Source organism: Chiroxiphia lanceolata, chromosome 1, assembly GCF_009829145.1.
Source record: "Chiroxiphia lanceolata isolate bChiLan1 chromosome 1, bChiLan1.pri, whole genome shotgun sequence".
Classification (NCBI taxonomy): domain Eukaryota; kingdom Metazoa; phylum Chordata; class Aves; order Passeriformes; family Pipridae; genus Chiroxiphia; species Chiroxiphia lanceolata.
The window spans coordinates 98380674-98398019 of NC_045637.1; the positions used below are offsets into that span (position 1 = coordinate 98380674).

The 17346-nt window shown below is 36.3% G+C and overlaps 1 protein-coding gene across 1 annotated transcript in view; it reads left to right on the top strand.

Moving 5' to 3' along the window:
* The window catches only part of ADCY1 (adenylate cyclase 1), a 157707-nt gene that overhangs the window by 122418 nt on the left and 17943 nt on the right, over positions 1-17346 (top strand). The window contains 8 exon segments of the mRNA XM_032707353.1: positions 704-859; positions 4344-4538; positions 5959-6056; positions 9210-9294; positions 13180-13269; positions 16140-16396; positions 16980-16996; positions 16999-17109. Of these exon segments, the coding sequence (XP_032563244.1) occupies positions 704-859; positions 4344-4538; positions 5959-6056; positions 9210-9294; positions 13180-13269; positions 16140-16396; positions 16980-16996; positions 16999-17109 (1009 nt within the window).

Below are 17346 nucleotides of genomic sequence, written 5' to 3' on the forward strand. Positions count from 1 at the left end.
GGGTTTACTGAAGTCAGCAAGAGTTAAATACATGCTTAAGAGGTAACCAAGAAAATATTTGTCCTTACTGAACTGGGAGTCCTGTGGTAAAAGGAATAGATTATACTCAACCCTCTGAGAGTATTTCTCCATGCTATAACACTCCATGCTTTGAAAAATAAGATGTAAGATATAACTTCAGTGCCTCACAAACTCCTTCTAAGGCATATATATGTCTATCTTTAAAGCAAAAGCTATCCTCTTCAGATTTTAATGAGCTTACCAATGGCTGAAGTAGCAGAATGAGGAAAGAAGAAAAAGACTGAAATTACATTTTTTTAACATCGATTGATAAAAATCTTGATTTCCTCGTTATTTTTCCTATATTTTCCTAGAATTTATTTTAACATTATAAAAATACAAATATTGCCTCTTTCGTGAGTTTATCATTAATGCACTGTTTTAGAGTCTACATATCTAAGCAGAAAACAGTTCCCAAAATGTTAAGTATGAGTTTAAAATCTGTTAAATAGATTCTTTACATCTCAGATTAAAAAAGATGAAGTAATCTTCATTTGCAAATACAGGATGTTTATCAAAATGCATTGCTTCTTAATTAGAATATTGCTTTGTTCTGACCACTAGGTGGTGCAAATGCCTGCAAATATGTATGTCTGCATGGGAATGTAATGACAGTTATAAATATTATTTTTCTGATCAACAGATATTTCCTGGACTGATTCTCTCAGACATTAAGCCTGCAAAAAGAATGAAGTTCAAGACGGTCTGCTATCTGCTTGTTCAGCTCATGCACTGTCGTAAGATGTTCAAAGCAGAGATCCCTTTCTCCAATGTCATGACGTGTGAGGATGATGATAAGGTAATCCATGTGGGCCATGTGCACTCTTTGTGCATCAGTTCAGGACTGCATCCAGCAGATTTGCTTTGAGAACATAAGGGGTGATGTTATCGACTGAAAGAGAAGTTTCTGGTGTTCCTACTGGAGCTGAAGCTAGCATTATATAATGCTCACTGTAAAAACAAAATTTAAAAAGGCCTCAAATTTGTAGCACCTCTTGGAAAAGCCAGTAGAGGTGGCTTATGGGGTTTCTATTAAGGGCTTCCTTCACATAAATTAGAGTTTCTGAGACTTTTTCCATCATTTTGAAGAGATATTATTTTGCATCTTTTGTCCATCACAGTCTGAAGCTATTGATGGCAAATACAAAACAACAGAACAATTTTATATCTCTACATGGTTCTCTAAAAAATGAAAGGCAACTGATTAGTCAAAATTGCTCTCAGTCCCTAATACAAATCCTAAACAGAGAAGTTCCTAATACAAATTCCGCTCTCTTGGATGCCTTGTAATGCCATAAATCAAAATTGCTTTACATACTAGTAGCCTGATTTACTTCCTTTTCTGTACATGAATCTACCCAAAAGTTTATGAAAAAAAACCTTTAGAGTTGCTCGTTCCATTTTCTTAGCCAGCAGGTGGCAATATTACATAGTCACTCCACCAGTGAGAGGTGTCATAATGTGCATTGGAAGCAGTAATTCAGCTTGACTGATTGCTCCACATTATTTGGGGGGGAGGGTCGTTTGGGGTTTTTTGTTGCTATTTTTGTTTAATAATGTACATTTATTGAAGATTCAGTCTAAATCTTACTTTCAGAAAACATTCAAAATTTCATATTTTGGGTTTTACATATGCTTGTGTTTGTTCTGCAGGAAAAGGGCAGAAAAGTCTGTTAGTATCTTTAAAACACATTTTCAGTGAAGACTTTCAGAAACTCCAGATTTTATTTTGAAACTAGCCACGTACAAGACCTCCCAATTGTGAATTAGTGCTGTCTTTGACTATTTAAAAAAAGGAACCCACACGTTCTTTGAAGCATATGCAATATTTTGCATTGTGTCTTGTGTATATGTGTATATAAATATGGTAATATACACAGAAAATACCCATATGAGTTTGCTAGGGATCTGATGAAAATTTTTGCATGTCAGAACATTTGCAATGAAGTTCTAAAATGCTGTTATTAACCGAAACAATTGTTCTGAGCTTCTGTAACTTTTATGTAAAAATTATCATGGATTTATATTATATGCTATTAATATAAATACACTGTGTTGCAGTGCAGGGTTTCTTCAGAGCTTTAAGTCCTCAAACCATGTAAATCAGGTAAAACAAGCAGGGCTTTAAAGGCTTTGAAGCCAGTACATTTCTGGGAAATATAAATACTGGCTTGATCACATATAAGACAATGTAAGTCTGCTGTATGAAATAATAATAGAGATAAAAATAAGAGACACAGAGGAAATCATTATTTGTAAGGAACAGCTATTTTGATTAAGAGCAGTAACTTTAACCCTATTTTAAAATGCCAGAATAGATAGTGTAATTTATTCCATATATCAGAATAACACCCATCATCTACCCTCCTTCCAGGTTTTAAAGCAAAGAAACATTCTTCTTAAGTGGTATTTTGCTCACCCCATTGTTATACTACAGGCTTAAATTTGAATTGTAAAAAATCCCCAAAGATGTTCTTTCTGCTTCACCTTATGCAATACATATGGTAACTAATTATTGTTTATGTCAAGTAAAATTATGTATTCCTGACAATATTCTTGAAAGCACTCAGTTTCCCTGCAAACTAGTGGGACAAATGTCTTCTGCAAGAGAACAAATTTATCACTTTAGAAACACTGAGAATAGTTGTTTGGCTGGCAATTTAAGATTTCAGTTATTCCTAACTGTACCCAGAAGATCAGAATTGAGTCCATGTAAGTCCCCCAGATAATTTTTTGTGTTGAAACAATTAGTTCTTACACCACAGACAATTTACCAAGTAATGGGATCTGATAGTTTGAAGAAAAATGTTTCAAGTAGCCTCATAATTGTTTAGTGCTGGTATAACCTCCTCTCTACATACAAAGCCAGCAAAGCAAGACTGGGAAAGCTATTTTTATCTTTGCTAAGGTCCATTTTTCTTTATGATCAGAAAGCTAACGTGTCAGTCAGTAGATAACCCTTCCCACTGTTCATACGTATTCAGGTGTAATATCCATATAACATAAGCTATGTAAGCTAATGAACTGCTGTACTCCACAGTTTGTTTACTGATGAGGATGTCATAAGAACTTCTGGTGGAATAAGACAGGAAATGGCCATTCCTGCAGGATTACTTAAATAGCAATCACCACCTTTTTTTTTACTATCTGGTTTAAAAGGGTATTTTGTAGTGTAGCCTTTAAAGAGGGGCTTATTAAGTACTGACTGCTCTGAAGAGAGAAATTTTGTTTACTTCTTTAACGTCTTGCTGACAGACTCTACTGATTATATCCTGAGGAGACTTGTCATTCCATAATGTTTTGAATTGTCTTGAACTCAGCAGATGTTAGCTAAAAAAGTATTCCTTTAACTTTATACAAACAGTAGAACTTGCCCAAGCTTGGTTGTCAAAACTCTTCTGAGAAGTAAGGCTTGATCCCTCTCTATTCATACTAGTACAGATCTAGCCATAATGGTTTAGATCACAAAGCCCTCAACTGATGGTTGCCACCAGTGTGACGGAGATGCTGCTCATGGTCTCCCGAGTGCTTTCTGTGAAAAGCAAGACAGCTTGTCTAAAATCCCTTTCAGATACTCTCTGTGATAAATATTTTCCACTGAAAGGGACTATGAGTGACCATCTTGACAGTCATGCTACTTCAGCCATGAAGGAGCCAGTTAGGCACAGGTTAGCTCTGATAATTTATTGGGTTGTGCCATCTGGATCTGCAAGTGCACGTGAGGCATACTCAAGAGGTCTTAACGAGAAAGCCACTTGGGTGAGTTAAAGATAGGAACACTTGAGATTTCAGGCCCTCTGAAGTCACACATGGTCATTGTGTAAGTGGTTAAGGAAAATTATCTTTTCAAAATATGTACTGCTACCTAGACAGTAGGACTTCTCTTGTGTCATGAAGAGCCTGATTACATTGTCTTCAAGATGTCCAGAGCTTCACACCTTCTGTCAAGAAAAAATAATTGCAAGGTAAAGTCACACTGATTGGGAACAAACTGATTATTTCCTCAGTGGCAGAGAAGTGTCAGGGCAGTGTATGAAGAGAATTCTGGATTAAAATCCTGGAATGCAGTGGTGGTGGGGCTCTCATTGGTTGGAATGAAATCAGGATTTCGGCTAAGGAGTTTTTACAAGATGGCATTCACATGGAGATAAGATCTCTGTCTTTTGTAGTTGCTCTGTTTTAATGAACTCCTCATCTTGACTGTGTGCTTGAGGTAATATGAACTGCAATTAAAAATTTCAGTGCTAATAAAATCTGTGCTTCTTCCTTCATCTGTGCCACAGAGGAGAGCATTAAGGACAGCCTCTGAAAAACTCAGGAATCGTTCCTCTTTTTCTACCAATGTTGTATACAACACTCCAGGAACTCGAGTAAACAGATACATCAGCCGCTTGATAGAGGCCCGGCAAACTGAGTCTGAGATGGCTGACTTGAACTTCATTACCCTGAAGTATAAGCAAATTGAGCGTGAAAATAAAGTAAGGGAGTTTTAAATTATTTTTACTCTTTTCACTGACCACGAGCCAGCTAGCATTGGGCTTTTGTTTGTTTTTATACAATATTTAAATTCTACTCACTATCTTTAAATACTTCACTGGACTGTTTCTCAGTTAAGAGGGAGACATTATTTCTACCTTCTATCGAAACGCTTGAAGGGGATAAAAAGAAAGATCAGTATCATCCTATTTACCAAGATCCTATTCCATAATGTCCTGTGTTTTACCCTGTATCCTGTGTTTTTGTCTTTCTTTTGGTTATCCAAACTGCCTGACCTGTGTCCCCTGTTTAATGCTGTCTCATGGCAATGTGGCTGCCTACTAACTCATGTGCTCTGGAAAAGTGTTAATGATAGGAGGATGCTTCCCTCTGCATATTAGCCTGATAAGTATTGATCCCATCAGTTCTAGAAAATAACCAAAAAAAACCCTTAAATCTCTGAGCAAGGTTGTGGTCTTGCACCAGTCTGACTGTGCTGAAAGCAGTGGATTAACTCCAAACTTTTAACTATGCATATAAGATAACAATTGTTCCTACCTTGGTTTGTTTGTAAATACAAATTGTTTGTATTTACAGCCTGTAGTTTATGTGTTTTTTAAAAAGCAAAAGTGTTATGATTTTGGATTAATTTGGCAGTAACATTTAATGTTCTACTCTAAGTCACTTTATAGTCTAAGATTTCATGTCTCTACTGTTCCAAGTCAGAAGTCTGTGTGCCATATTGGATCTAATATTTAAGGTTTTGAGCATAAATTTTGATTTGAAGTTTCCAGAGTAATTTATTATCCAAGTGTAACTGTTCTCTTTCAAAATAAGAAAGTCTTTTGATGTAAATGAGATTGAACTTTGAATCTTTCTGAGAAAACACTTCTGTGTTTCTACCCCTATAGTGTTATCTTGTAAAGTGTGTAGCTTAGTGGAATTGAAGACAGTAGCTGCTCAAAACTAAACCCATGCATCTCATTAGCAGCTGCCTCCAAGTCCACCCATTAGTGTCCTGTCCTGAGCAGCTGAGATGACAGGACTTCTTGAAGGCAGCACCAAGGGGTGTTTAGCCTTGTTTCATGATGAGTAAGTAGCAAATAGGAAGTGCCACCCCCTTCTAGTTCAAAATGGCTGAATTTTTTTTCTCCAAAAAGATAAACTTACATCTGAACCTAACCCAGTTTTGACTAGTTACAGGGTAAAACAGAAGTCTGTCAAGGAAAATGTGGTGTAGACCTGCCTCATCTGTTTTTTTCATGTGAATTAAGCCATGATTATTTGTATGTTTTTAAACTAAGTAGGAGCTTGTTTTATTTTAGGCTATAGTTCTTTCTTACTGAGAATGGACAAGTGTTGCTGACTATATAAAATGTATATAAAATATCTACTGTCTTAATTTCTTCCTTTCTTTAACAGTACCACCAGCTTCAAGATGAGTACTTCACCAGTGCTGTAGTTCTCTCATTAATTCTAGCTGCCTTATTTGGCCTTGTCTACCTTCTAATAATACCACAGTAAGTTTCTGTCTTTTGCCATTATAAATCAAAGTGGAACATCTTCAGACATCCTGCACAAATTAAAACATTAAAGTCTTTGGAACAGGAATGAGCACCAAAGTTGGCATCTTCTAATATAGGAGATTCTCTGCTATATATTCTCAGTCTAATCTCTTTCCATCTATTTGTCCAAAGGAGACACTTTTCACTATCTTTTTTTTTTTTTGGTAGAAGGATGCACTTAGATGTAAAAAAAACCACATTTAAACTCATTTAAACTTTCCATGTTTATTTTTAACTTGTTTAAAGCATTTCTGTGCTACAAACAAAGGTGTTACTACAGCTTTTTTAAGTGTGTTTGTGCTGACTTTGGATGAGGTACTTCAGGTATTGATAGCAACATAGGTAAAACTGTACGGATTTTAATGGAAACTAAGTACTGAAGTATCCACCTAGCTTTTCGACCCAAATTTATAGCCTGCATTGAGGTTTTTTGTATCAATGCTATCACTACATAAACTGCCTAGTGGATAGTTTGGCCATGCACCCATAAGTTGCAGTCAGGCCTTGAGTGCGCTAACCCAGAAAAAACCAAATGCTCATGATGTATTTCAGGGCTGTTCTATACCTTTTACTGGGTGATACAGTTTAGTGATTGCTTCAGATTTTGTCAATACTATGTGATTTTTTACTAAATAAAAAATAATTAAAATTCACTGTCAAATCTAGAGGTTATAATAAGTAGATAGAATTGTGTTTAAGGTATAAAACTTATTGGTAATAAGCTTTTTTATATTAGAATATCAAACATTAAAAATAAACTTTACTCACTTTTACTAATTATTGCAATTTCAGTGAGAATAGAGCTGGCCACACTTAATGAAAATCCCATTTAAAATTCTGGTTTTTTCTATTCACAAATCCCCAGTCAGGGTAATACTTTTATGGTCTATTATTTCTTATTGAAAGATTGAGAAACACTTTTTTTAAACTCAATAATAATAAGTTGTATAATACCTTTCATCTGAAGAATTCCAAGTCACTGACAAAAATCATCACTTACGTCATCATTTCCAGAATAACAATTCTGCTGACTAATTGGAACATAATTAAGAAGTCTTTCACCTTCTTCTGCAGTAAACCATGGCTACAATACATGGCAATTTTGAACAAGGAGAAAAAAATGAAAAAAAATAGAATGAATTTCCAAGAATCATATGGTAACCTTTCCAAAAAGTACTGTCACTTAAAAAACAGCTGGATAGAGATTTAGTTTAAGGTCTGATCTGACAGACACACAAGCTCCAGCAGAATATCACCACTGAAGGTCATGAAGATGAACTGGGTTAGTTAGGAAATCCATCCACTGAATGCTCCTTTCTTTCTTCCAGTGTCTGTTATTCTAGCCAAATTACTAGTCTTGCTGGGCTCTTCCCTCACTGTGATACATATGCAACCGTGAACTAAATTAAAACTTTGAAAGTATAGGAAAATTTCCCCTCTACTCAGAACTTGGAGCTTTGGGCTGCTCTTTAGATTGCCAAAGCAGTTATAAATATGACAAAAGAATGCAAAAGCCAAAACAAGACTTCTAATATGTTATTCTAATGGCAGAAGTGATGTATGGCAATATTCCAAGAAGGAGGTTCAAAATCTAGACAACTAAATGTTGTACGAAAGCCAGTTGCTGCATAAATACACAGAAAGCAATGGGCTTGACATTCTCACAATTCCTATCATCATCTGAGCAAAACAGCTTCTCAGCTAAAGGCATATTTCATGTCCCCAGATGGAGTTGTTGAAAGTAAGGTTATGTTCCAGTCAACCTAATCTATCCAGTTTTGGAGGCACACATGCAATATAGCCATTAAAAGCTCTGATGATGAACCTTTCTGATGTCTTATACTGTGTTTATTTTTTAAAAAACAATGTAGCCCCTTTTACAAATGCCAACCCAAATGTCTGTCAGGGTCTCACTCAACACTAATGTCAATTGCTGGTTATTGCTGCCTAAAAGATGTCATTGCATTCGTGGCCCCTGCATTCTTTTCTAGCATACTATCATCCTGAATACAAGTGAATTCTCTAGAAGCGTGAGAGCCTGTAGTCTATTAATACTTGTATTCAGAATCCATACTGACTGTGCTAGAGTCACCTCCCCATTCTGGTTACACATACTACAATACAGAATTTTCCCTGTTCCTGTATCGGTAGGAATCATTATATGAATTTGAAATCAAAGCCAAATAGTTAGAAATTATACAGGAGAATTGCACACTTCTGCTGTTTGAAACCCTGTATAACCAATCTTTCCCCAGTAATCGTCAAGGGCACAGATACATACATATGAAACCATGGCTCATATCTTCTGGACTGGCTGGTTTGTTCTCACAAGCTAGAAAAGAAGGCGTGAAGATTGTGTTATGCTGATGTCATGCAGCCCTGTTTCCATGGCTGGCGTGGGGCGGCCTGTCCCTAAGCAAAAATCAAATGCAGCAGTACCAGCACTGGTGGAGTTATTTTTGTCAAGTTGCACACATCCATACAGTACTTTTCCAACAACAGAAGTTTTCTGGAGGTGGAAAGTTCTTGTTTTTCACCCTTCTTCTCATGAAGAACAAGCCTTTGTGAAACCTAAGATTTGTCTAACCACTGAGAAAGACTGAGGAAGGAGTTCTGTTCTGTTCTGTTTCATTAGAAGGCAGTCTGGTCTGATTTTGTTTGACTTGATAAGTGACTGAGTTGAATGACCTCTGATTTCTGAATCTTTGAGAAAGACAGAAAAAGCATCTGGTAACTGTTACATAGCTGCCAAGGCCAGGTAATTGGGTTACATACTCCCTTGTGAGAGTCATCATGCTGAATATTCTGCATTAGCCTACAATTAGAAAGTGTCTCTCCTGACACACCATATATTTGAATTTTTGAGGTGCTTTGATCTCCTTGCTGAGTCCAGAGTGGGAACTATATACCAGAGCATTTACTAGTGTCTTGGTCTTGAGAGCAGTGCACTTCACTGTTAAATTTCCTCTGCTGTGGTTAGTATTACAGCAAGGTTGAGGAGGAGATCTTACACCATTGGTTTAAAATACCATTTCAGAAGGACCCCAAACAGCAGTTTGTTCTCATCTGCTACTGAGTTGCATTGCTTCTGTTATATTTTGATTCTAGGAGTACCGTAGTTCTTGTTCTCCTGGTGTTCTGCATATGCTTCCTAGTGGCTTGTATTATGTATCTACACGTCACACGAGTACAAGTAAGTGATTTAAGATTTTATGACTATTCTTCCTTTTGATGTCCATGCTATGCTTGTCCTTTGGAATATGAAGTCATCTGTGTAAGTTTCACAGATTCACAGAGTCTGAAAGCTATGTGCTTATCAAATTCATTGCGAAGTAATGGATTAGGCACTTCAAAAACAAAGATGGATCACCTGAAAGTAGACTTTACATGAGTAATTATTACAGCACTGTAGCATTCAGTGCCATTAATTGTATGCTTTCTGTCTTTTTTGCTACATCGTCCCTTAACACTTACAGCTAGGTACTGAATCATTGCAGTGTTCAGAAAAACAACCGCTTTAATTTGACTTCTTTCTGACAGCAGAGCACACTAGTTCTCCCTTCCATTTCAGCTGGTATCTGGGTATAAAGTCCTGATAAATTCCCCTCTGTTTTCAAAATTTTTCCTGCCAAAGCTGCAGCTGTTTTGATGGTAAAGTACAATGTTTTGCACAGATAATCCTTGGCCTTTTCAAAACCTTTAGTAATGATTAATTCTCCTGCATTATATTTTCATGACAGTAATGATGCAGAAGGACATTTGGTTGCATTATCAGCGAACTAGGTCTGCCACATCAGAATAAAGCATCTACAGGCTAATTTTCTGATGAAAGAAATCTGTAGTGGATTAATCTAAATTTAGACTTTTCAGACAAATATCAGGACAAAACACCTACACAGTTAATCAGCTTTTCTGATTAGCACACACTAATTTTAGTTAAAAAAAATGTCCTTTGACAGGAGAAAAGTCATTGTTTTCATGGAAACTTAAATAGCATATTAGAAGAGTATCAGGTACAGAGTAGAACCCTATTTATACTTGCACAATTATTTGGGAGTAATTTTGATGATCTTTTTTGTTTCATTAAGACAAAGTAGTTTATCATCTATTCTTCTCTATGTAGATGTTAGAAACACAGATGAAGTTTATGGGAAATTACTTCTTTTTATACGGTTTCCCTGGGGTTAGTGCAAACTTGAGATGTGTTCCATCTGTTTTGTCAGTCAGCAAAATCTGTATTTATTCCAGGTTCCTCTATAGATTCAATACCTTACAGGATCAAATCAACCATTGGAAAAATAAAGAAATATAAAACATCAGAATATCACAGTTTAAAATTTTATAGTGAAAATTTGTCTTATAGAGTAAATAAAATATAATGAATATGCTATGTATAAAGGATGTAGAATGTATAGAATGTAAACCAGTCATTCCTCTATTTTAATCTGTCTTCTGACACTTATTAGTTCTTTCACACTAGATAAGTGGCTCAGCTTCTCCATGCTTTACCATTGAATGCCTTACTCCTAAAACAACTATGACAATGTTTTACTGTACTAGTTACCTAGCATTTCTGGGCTCTGACAGTACTTATATAGTTAATAAAAATTCCACAAATAAAAGAAAACAAAGAAAATAAAGCACAAAATTCTATACTATCGTAAAAAAGTAGTTGCAATCTTAGAATGACTTAAAGTCAGACGTATAAATCATGTTAGTGTCAGAGTTTTAATTCAGACATGTCTCATACCTTATCTTTTAAATTTTTCTTTTTAACACAATAGCCTAGCATGTCAACATATAGAACATCTATTACCACACAGACCAAAAAAAATTGGCACAATGTGTCAGGACACGTGGTCTTTGAATCTGTGTGTTGTTTTGTCACTGTTAACAATCCAGTGTTATCTTCAAGCTCTCTTTAATAAGCAGTAGATAATTGCAAACTGAATTTGATTGCAAACTGAATTAATGGAATGTATATATTTCCTTCAAACAAAATTAACTTTTTTTTTATTTATATGGATAAATCTGCACATTCCACCCCATGTGTGTGTAGGATTTTGGTCTAGTTGAGTGGACATTTTGATGGGTAAAATGCCATTGGGATGATCAAATTCAGAGCATAGCAGTTTATGGTTGTACTCTATTTGGTAGTAGGTGGGGTACCACGAGCATTTATCCTGAATCCTGTCCTGTTAGACAGTTTTATCAGCAACCTGGAGAAGGACATGGAGTATACTCATGTGAAGTGACTCCAGTTTTGGGAGAATAGCTGTCAGGATGACTACTGAGAGGATTCTAGATAGGCTGGCAGAATGGGCCAACAGGAATCTTATGAAATACAGCATGCATAAATGCAAAATCCAGACCCTGAGAAGAAAGAACTGCCTGCAATAACACAGGCTGGGGAGTGACCAGCTCTGCAAAAATAGCCCTGGGACTCTGGGGGTTAAGGTAGACTGCTTTTGGGCCTCCTGAGGTCCCTTCCAACCTGAACTGTATGACAGTGATGAATAAATGCAGAAACAGTCTGTCTTTTTTCATAATGTAATTTTGGACAATGCTGTATCGTTTCCCTTGAGACAGAGTTTTTCAATCTCAGATTCTTCCAATTCGAGGTTCAGCAATATGCTCACTCTTTTATTAAAGCTGATATGCCTTGAGTATCCTAACGTATTTTATTGATGCTGACTAATACTTAATCTGGTTTATGGTGTATCTAAGTAACTCAGGTCCATAATACAAATCTATCATTGATATTATGTTGGTTGTTCCACACGTACACTTACACGGACTTAACTCATACTGAAGTCAGAATGTATTTGCAGTTCATACATTTTTTATTTCTACTGTAATTGCTGTATTCTCATGTGTCACATCCCAAACAAAGTTTATTCACCTATAAGTACCTCGATTTTTAATTCATGATCACACATATAGGCGAAATGTCTCTGCATATGTGAAAGGAAGGGAAGGTATTTAAGGGAAGGTATTTAAATATATGATTTCTGTTGTGCCAAGGCTACAGTAGTCCCTCTCTGTGAGTACTTTGCTGCCTACTGGAAGCTATGCTTTTGATGTTGGTGATAGCCATGAAGTGAACAGCTTTCCTTCACAACTGGTGATTTTCATCCAAAAATCAGGTGTTTGCTTTCTCTCTTTGACCTTAAGTCAAATTCAACCTAGATAAATCTGAGCCCCCCCCCTTTTAAAGAATATAGGATTGTCCCCACTTTAAATCTGATTTTTTCTTGGAGTTGGTTCTTGACCCTTGAAGTCACTGGAAGAAGTCCAGTGGTCTGAAAGATATATCACGGATCCAATATATAATAAATACTCCACAGTGAGAGGGTAAGAAAGGAAAGCAGCTTTACTTGAAAGCAGAGTAGATCAGTATGACTGGAACAAGTCTGACAGACTTACCCTTCGTCTCTCACATTCTGTCATAGGCTTCATAGCAGCAAGAACTTCACACATTTAGAAGTGTGATAGATGAAATCAGGGTAAAAATGGAGATAAGCAAGACTATTTCACCAGATATTTTTGTTCTCTACTGCTCTTTCTGACAAATTCAATATTTTTAATGAGTCCTGATAATTAAAACTATTCTGGCATGGCATTTAACATGACTGTTATAGCAGAAGACACAAATACCACTCCAAAATTCTATGCTATCACCGTATGTTCTCTTGGGTCACAATTTGGAACTGATAATTTGCAAGGCAAAAGTTGCTTTGGATATTTTTCCCATGAGAGCAATATCAAATGCCATCCTAATTTATTATTTGCATCATGAGTAGACATGCTACTAAACTTTCTAAGAGTTTTAATTATAGTGAGAAATAATGTATAGAAATAATAATTTCATATTTATTATCCCCAAAGCTGCGATTACCATTAAAACACATCTACACAATAATAACTGCATAACAGTTATTACACAACAATAACTGCAATGCAGGCTAAATTTTCATATCCCTTATTCACCTCTCATTATAGACTACTAAAAAATATCTACCCCACTTTAAAATATTTTTAAATATTTATCTATAATCCTTTTTTTTTATTTCCTTAGTGTTTTCCAGGGTGCCTGACAATACAAATTCGTACCATTTTGTGTATTTTTATTGTGATCTTAATATACTCCGTGGCTCAAGGATGTGTGGTGAGTATTTATATCAAGTATCACGTAATTTAGCGTTCTGTGTAAAGAACAACCTGGTACAGATCCATTAAACACATAGATAAATGCAATCATTGTTTGCATTGATAAATGCAACCATAGTCTCGTCTGGTGAATTCCTACTCTCTTTATTATTCATGCTTGCAGGGCACGTTTCTTCAAAATTAAACCCTTCTGCTGTAATTTGAACTTTAACTGACAAGGTGTTGAATTAGGAATGGCAAAGCAATTAGCAAGTTGCATAGATCATACCTAGTCAACACCTATAGAAATCTGTATATCAAAACTTAGTATCATGTAGTCTGCTGACGTCTTGTACTTTATGGGAAAACTGGTTTTAAATGTTCAACTTGCTTGCTAGTTCACTGGCTAATATTCTGTGACAGGCAAGGCATGGTGTCAAAACAAGATTACTAATTCTATGTGGTAACTTATAAAACATCTTTCTGTGTAATAACAGGGGGATATTTTTAGTCCAGACAGATCAGAAAAGATCTTAAGACATCTTAAAATATGGACAGTTTTGTGTAACAAGAAGAGGTGCTTACACTGTGCTACTTACACGATCCATTCACATCTAATATCTAGAAAGCTTCTGTTCTATGTTGCTTAATAGTTCTGAAACTTGATCTTCCTTTACTGTAGACTAGTAGCTAGTTTAAACTTCCACCTAAATATTTGTCATTCAGTTGCCTTGCCAAATACCAAACACTCATTTTCAGCATTTTGGCTGCTAATGCTAATGGATTAAACATGTGAGGGTAATCAAAAGAAAGAATCCACACAAAAAATAGCACACTAAACACAACTGGAAATGCTAAGAAGGCAGATGTGTGAAATTATGCCTCTCTGGGGGAATTAAACAATGTGTTCTGACCATTAAGAAGACATGAGCAATTCTCAGTGCTAACTGAGATACCAAGCTCCTTATTTTGTATTTTGTGTATTCACTCATTCCCGGACCTGCCCTGAGAACTTATACCAAGCTTATCCACATGAACTGAATGGGCAGTGGATCCGTTCTCTGTGAATTCCAATGTCCTGAGAGAAACCAAGAATTACTGATGTTCAGACATTCCTGGGAATTCCTGAACATCAGCTATGTTAGTTAACACACAGCCCTAGCAGAACACACACTTATATGTGGTTCTTAGTGCAAACATTAGCCCAAAATGCACAGAGCTGTGCAGTGCCTCCAGACTAGCTTCTCAGCAAGTTCTGTGTATATGACTTTGGGATTAGGACTAATGTTATGATAGCTGAAATCTTTGTGAATCAGCCTCCGTAGATCTGACACTTACTTTGACCGAATGAAACAAACATCATCATTGCCACTTAAAGATGGTGAAAATGAGAAACAGACATTGTAAGCCCTAAAGAAATGTTGAACAACAATGGAAGAAGTCAGATTAGAATTCAGAAGTTCTGTCCTCCAACAAGGCAGTAATCCTTCAGTTAGGACTTAAAATAGGTCACAAATACAACTTTATCCTTTCCTTAACAAAAATAACCTGTAACCTAAAGAGAAATGTTTCATCCATAGAAATTATTAGTTCCTGCAAAGTAATGCCTCTAGAATTCTCATCTGTCAGAGGAGCTAGATGTTGAGGTTTCACTGTTGGTTGTTTCACAGCAGAGGGTGTTTTCCTGGGTGGATTGCAGATCATTGATGAAGTGCTCATACCTGTGTATGTTTTTGGATGAGTTTAGTATGAAGAACCATTTTTAAGGATATTGAACCCAATCACATTAAAGGGATTTTTCACTTCACTCCTTCATTTCACAATGTTAGGCATTATGAGTTCAAATCATATTTATTATATTTCATCTTTTTAAATCACTACAACCCCCTGTAAAATACATTTCTTAATCACCCTTAAGGTTGTCAGTTATTTTACAGCATGGTATAAAATTTAATTGCCAGTGCTTAGGATGAAATAAAAAGGTCTTATAACACACTTGAAAAGAGAAGCTTAAGTACAGGGCAGGGCATATGTGGAAGTGCCTGTTAAAATCAATTCCACGCTACCATCCCACTCCCCCCCACTTATACTAACACTTATCCTTTTCCTTCATTAGGCGTAAAGGTTGGACTGCAGTTAAAACTGGAGCTCTAGGGACTTGCACTGTTTGCCAGAAATTCCTCTCTTCCTTGGGTAACAGCTCCGAATGTGTACATGACACTGCCTTTAAAATCTAGGTTAAATTTCCCCAAATTTCCCATAAGAAATGCACTAAAACATTTTTTTTTATTTCCAGTCCAGGAGGAAATGGAACTCCTTGGACAACTGAAATGAGAGGGATAATAAGGATGAGTCCTTGGTTTTGAACCATATGTGACAGCAGAAGTAGCTCTGAGGTGAAAAAAGATATTATTCATGTTTAGTTTTTCACTCAATGATTAAAACATATTTTATTTTGTATTTAAGTAATTAAAATTTATATGACTTACATAGTCAATAAAACAAACACATTTATTTCTGTGCTCTGTGCAAGATCCTTCTTCACCTGCATGGCCATGGTAAAGGTTAACCGAAGTTCCTTAATTTGCAGGATATGCTGGTGTGAGAATCTGTTGATTTTGAGCACTGAGAAAGCAAACTATTCAGCTAAGCCCAAACTTCAACTGTTTGCCCTTACTGGCATCTAATGAACAATTTTGTCTCTCCACTAAAACTCCGTGAAGCACTGCAGGAAAAGGAGATTTTTCATACAACATTGAGTTGGGTGGGAACTCCACAGCCATAGTTTCCCAATTAGAAATGAACACAGTCAGCCTTCATATGCAATTGCATTTCTGTTTATTTCGTATTTAACCTTCTCACTCTTCTCGCCTCTCCTGTCTTTTCTAGGTTGGCTGCATGCCTTGGGTTTGGAATACCAATTCCAGCAGCTCAATAGTTATAATTTCTCCTGGTGGAACAAATAAAACAATGAATGAACTTCCATGTGACACAGCCCACTATGCTTTCCTTTCCTGTGTAGTGGGGACTCTCACCTTGGCAATATTTCTACGAGTATCTTCCTTGCCAAAAATGATTCTCCTGCTTTTTGTTACAATTTTGTACATAGTTATTCTGGAACTCAGTGGTTACAGAAAAGCATTGGGGTAGGTATCTTGCAAAGTTAAAGCAATGGGCAATTCTCTACAGATAGTCATGACATTGCCTAGTAATCTGTGAATTGTCCTCTAGTGTTCAGTGCTGCTTAGGGCTATAGAATCAGTGAGGCATAAGAAATATGTTAAACATCCTCTCCCCAGCAATTGTAGGATCTAGTAATATCCATCAACAGGAGATCAGCTTTTAGGAGCTAGCTGAACACACTGCAGTCTAACTATAATATGAAAGAGGAAAACAGTTAAAACTTCACTTCCGTATTTCAGCAGCCCTCAACCAATTCCAATTCATTTAAGCTTTTGAGCTTTTCAGTGTTGATATGTTTCCTAATTAAAAACATGCACACACATTATAATAATGCATAGCATTATAAAGTCCTCAAGAAATTGCTTGTTTGTGTGATCAGTGATCAGATATACTGTCATCCATTGCCCTGCCCAGATAAACCTTTTCGGAAAAGGCTATTGATTAGAGTGTACCCACATGTTCTAAACCAAAAATTTGATATTAAAAGTATGTGGTGTTAGGTATGGAAACCCTAGAATAACCTGTTTACGTTCTTCTTGTTTTAAGGGGTGGCTCCTTTTACATGCGGGCTATGAACCAATACTAGCTATTTTGCTTTTCTCTTGTGCTTGGCACTGCATTCAAGACAGGGTGGACTTGAAACTGCGTCTGGACTACCTCTGGCTGTGCAAGTGTAGTCACAGGACTTTATAGTATCCATGCATACAAATGATGTCTGACTTTTTGATTTGGTTTGCAAATACTTTCAGGACCAAATTAGTTGGACTAAGACTTTCGAAATTTCTCATGTCTGTTGGGGTTCACAGAGAAAACTTATTTTAGAGCCTTCTTTCCACAGACCTATAAAATTCCTTTTTTCCTGGAAAAGTAATTTTTTTTTGTTTGTTTGAAGTTGTTCAGTACATCATCGATC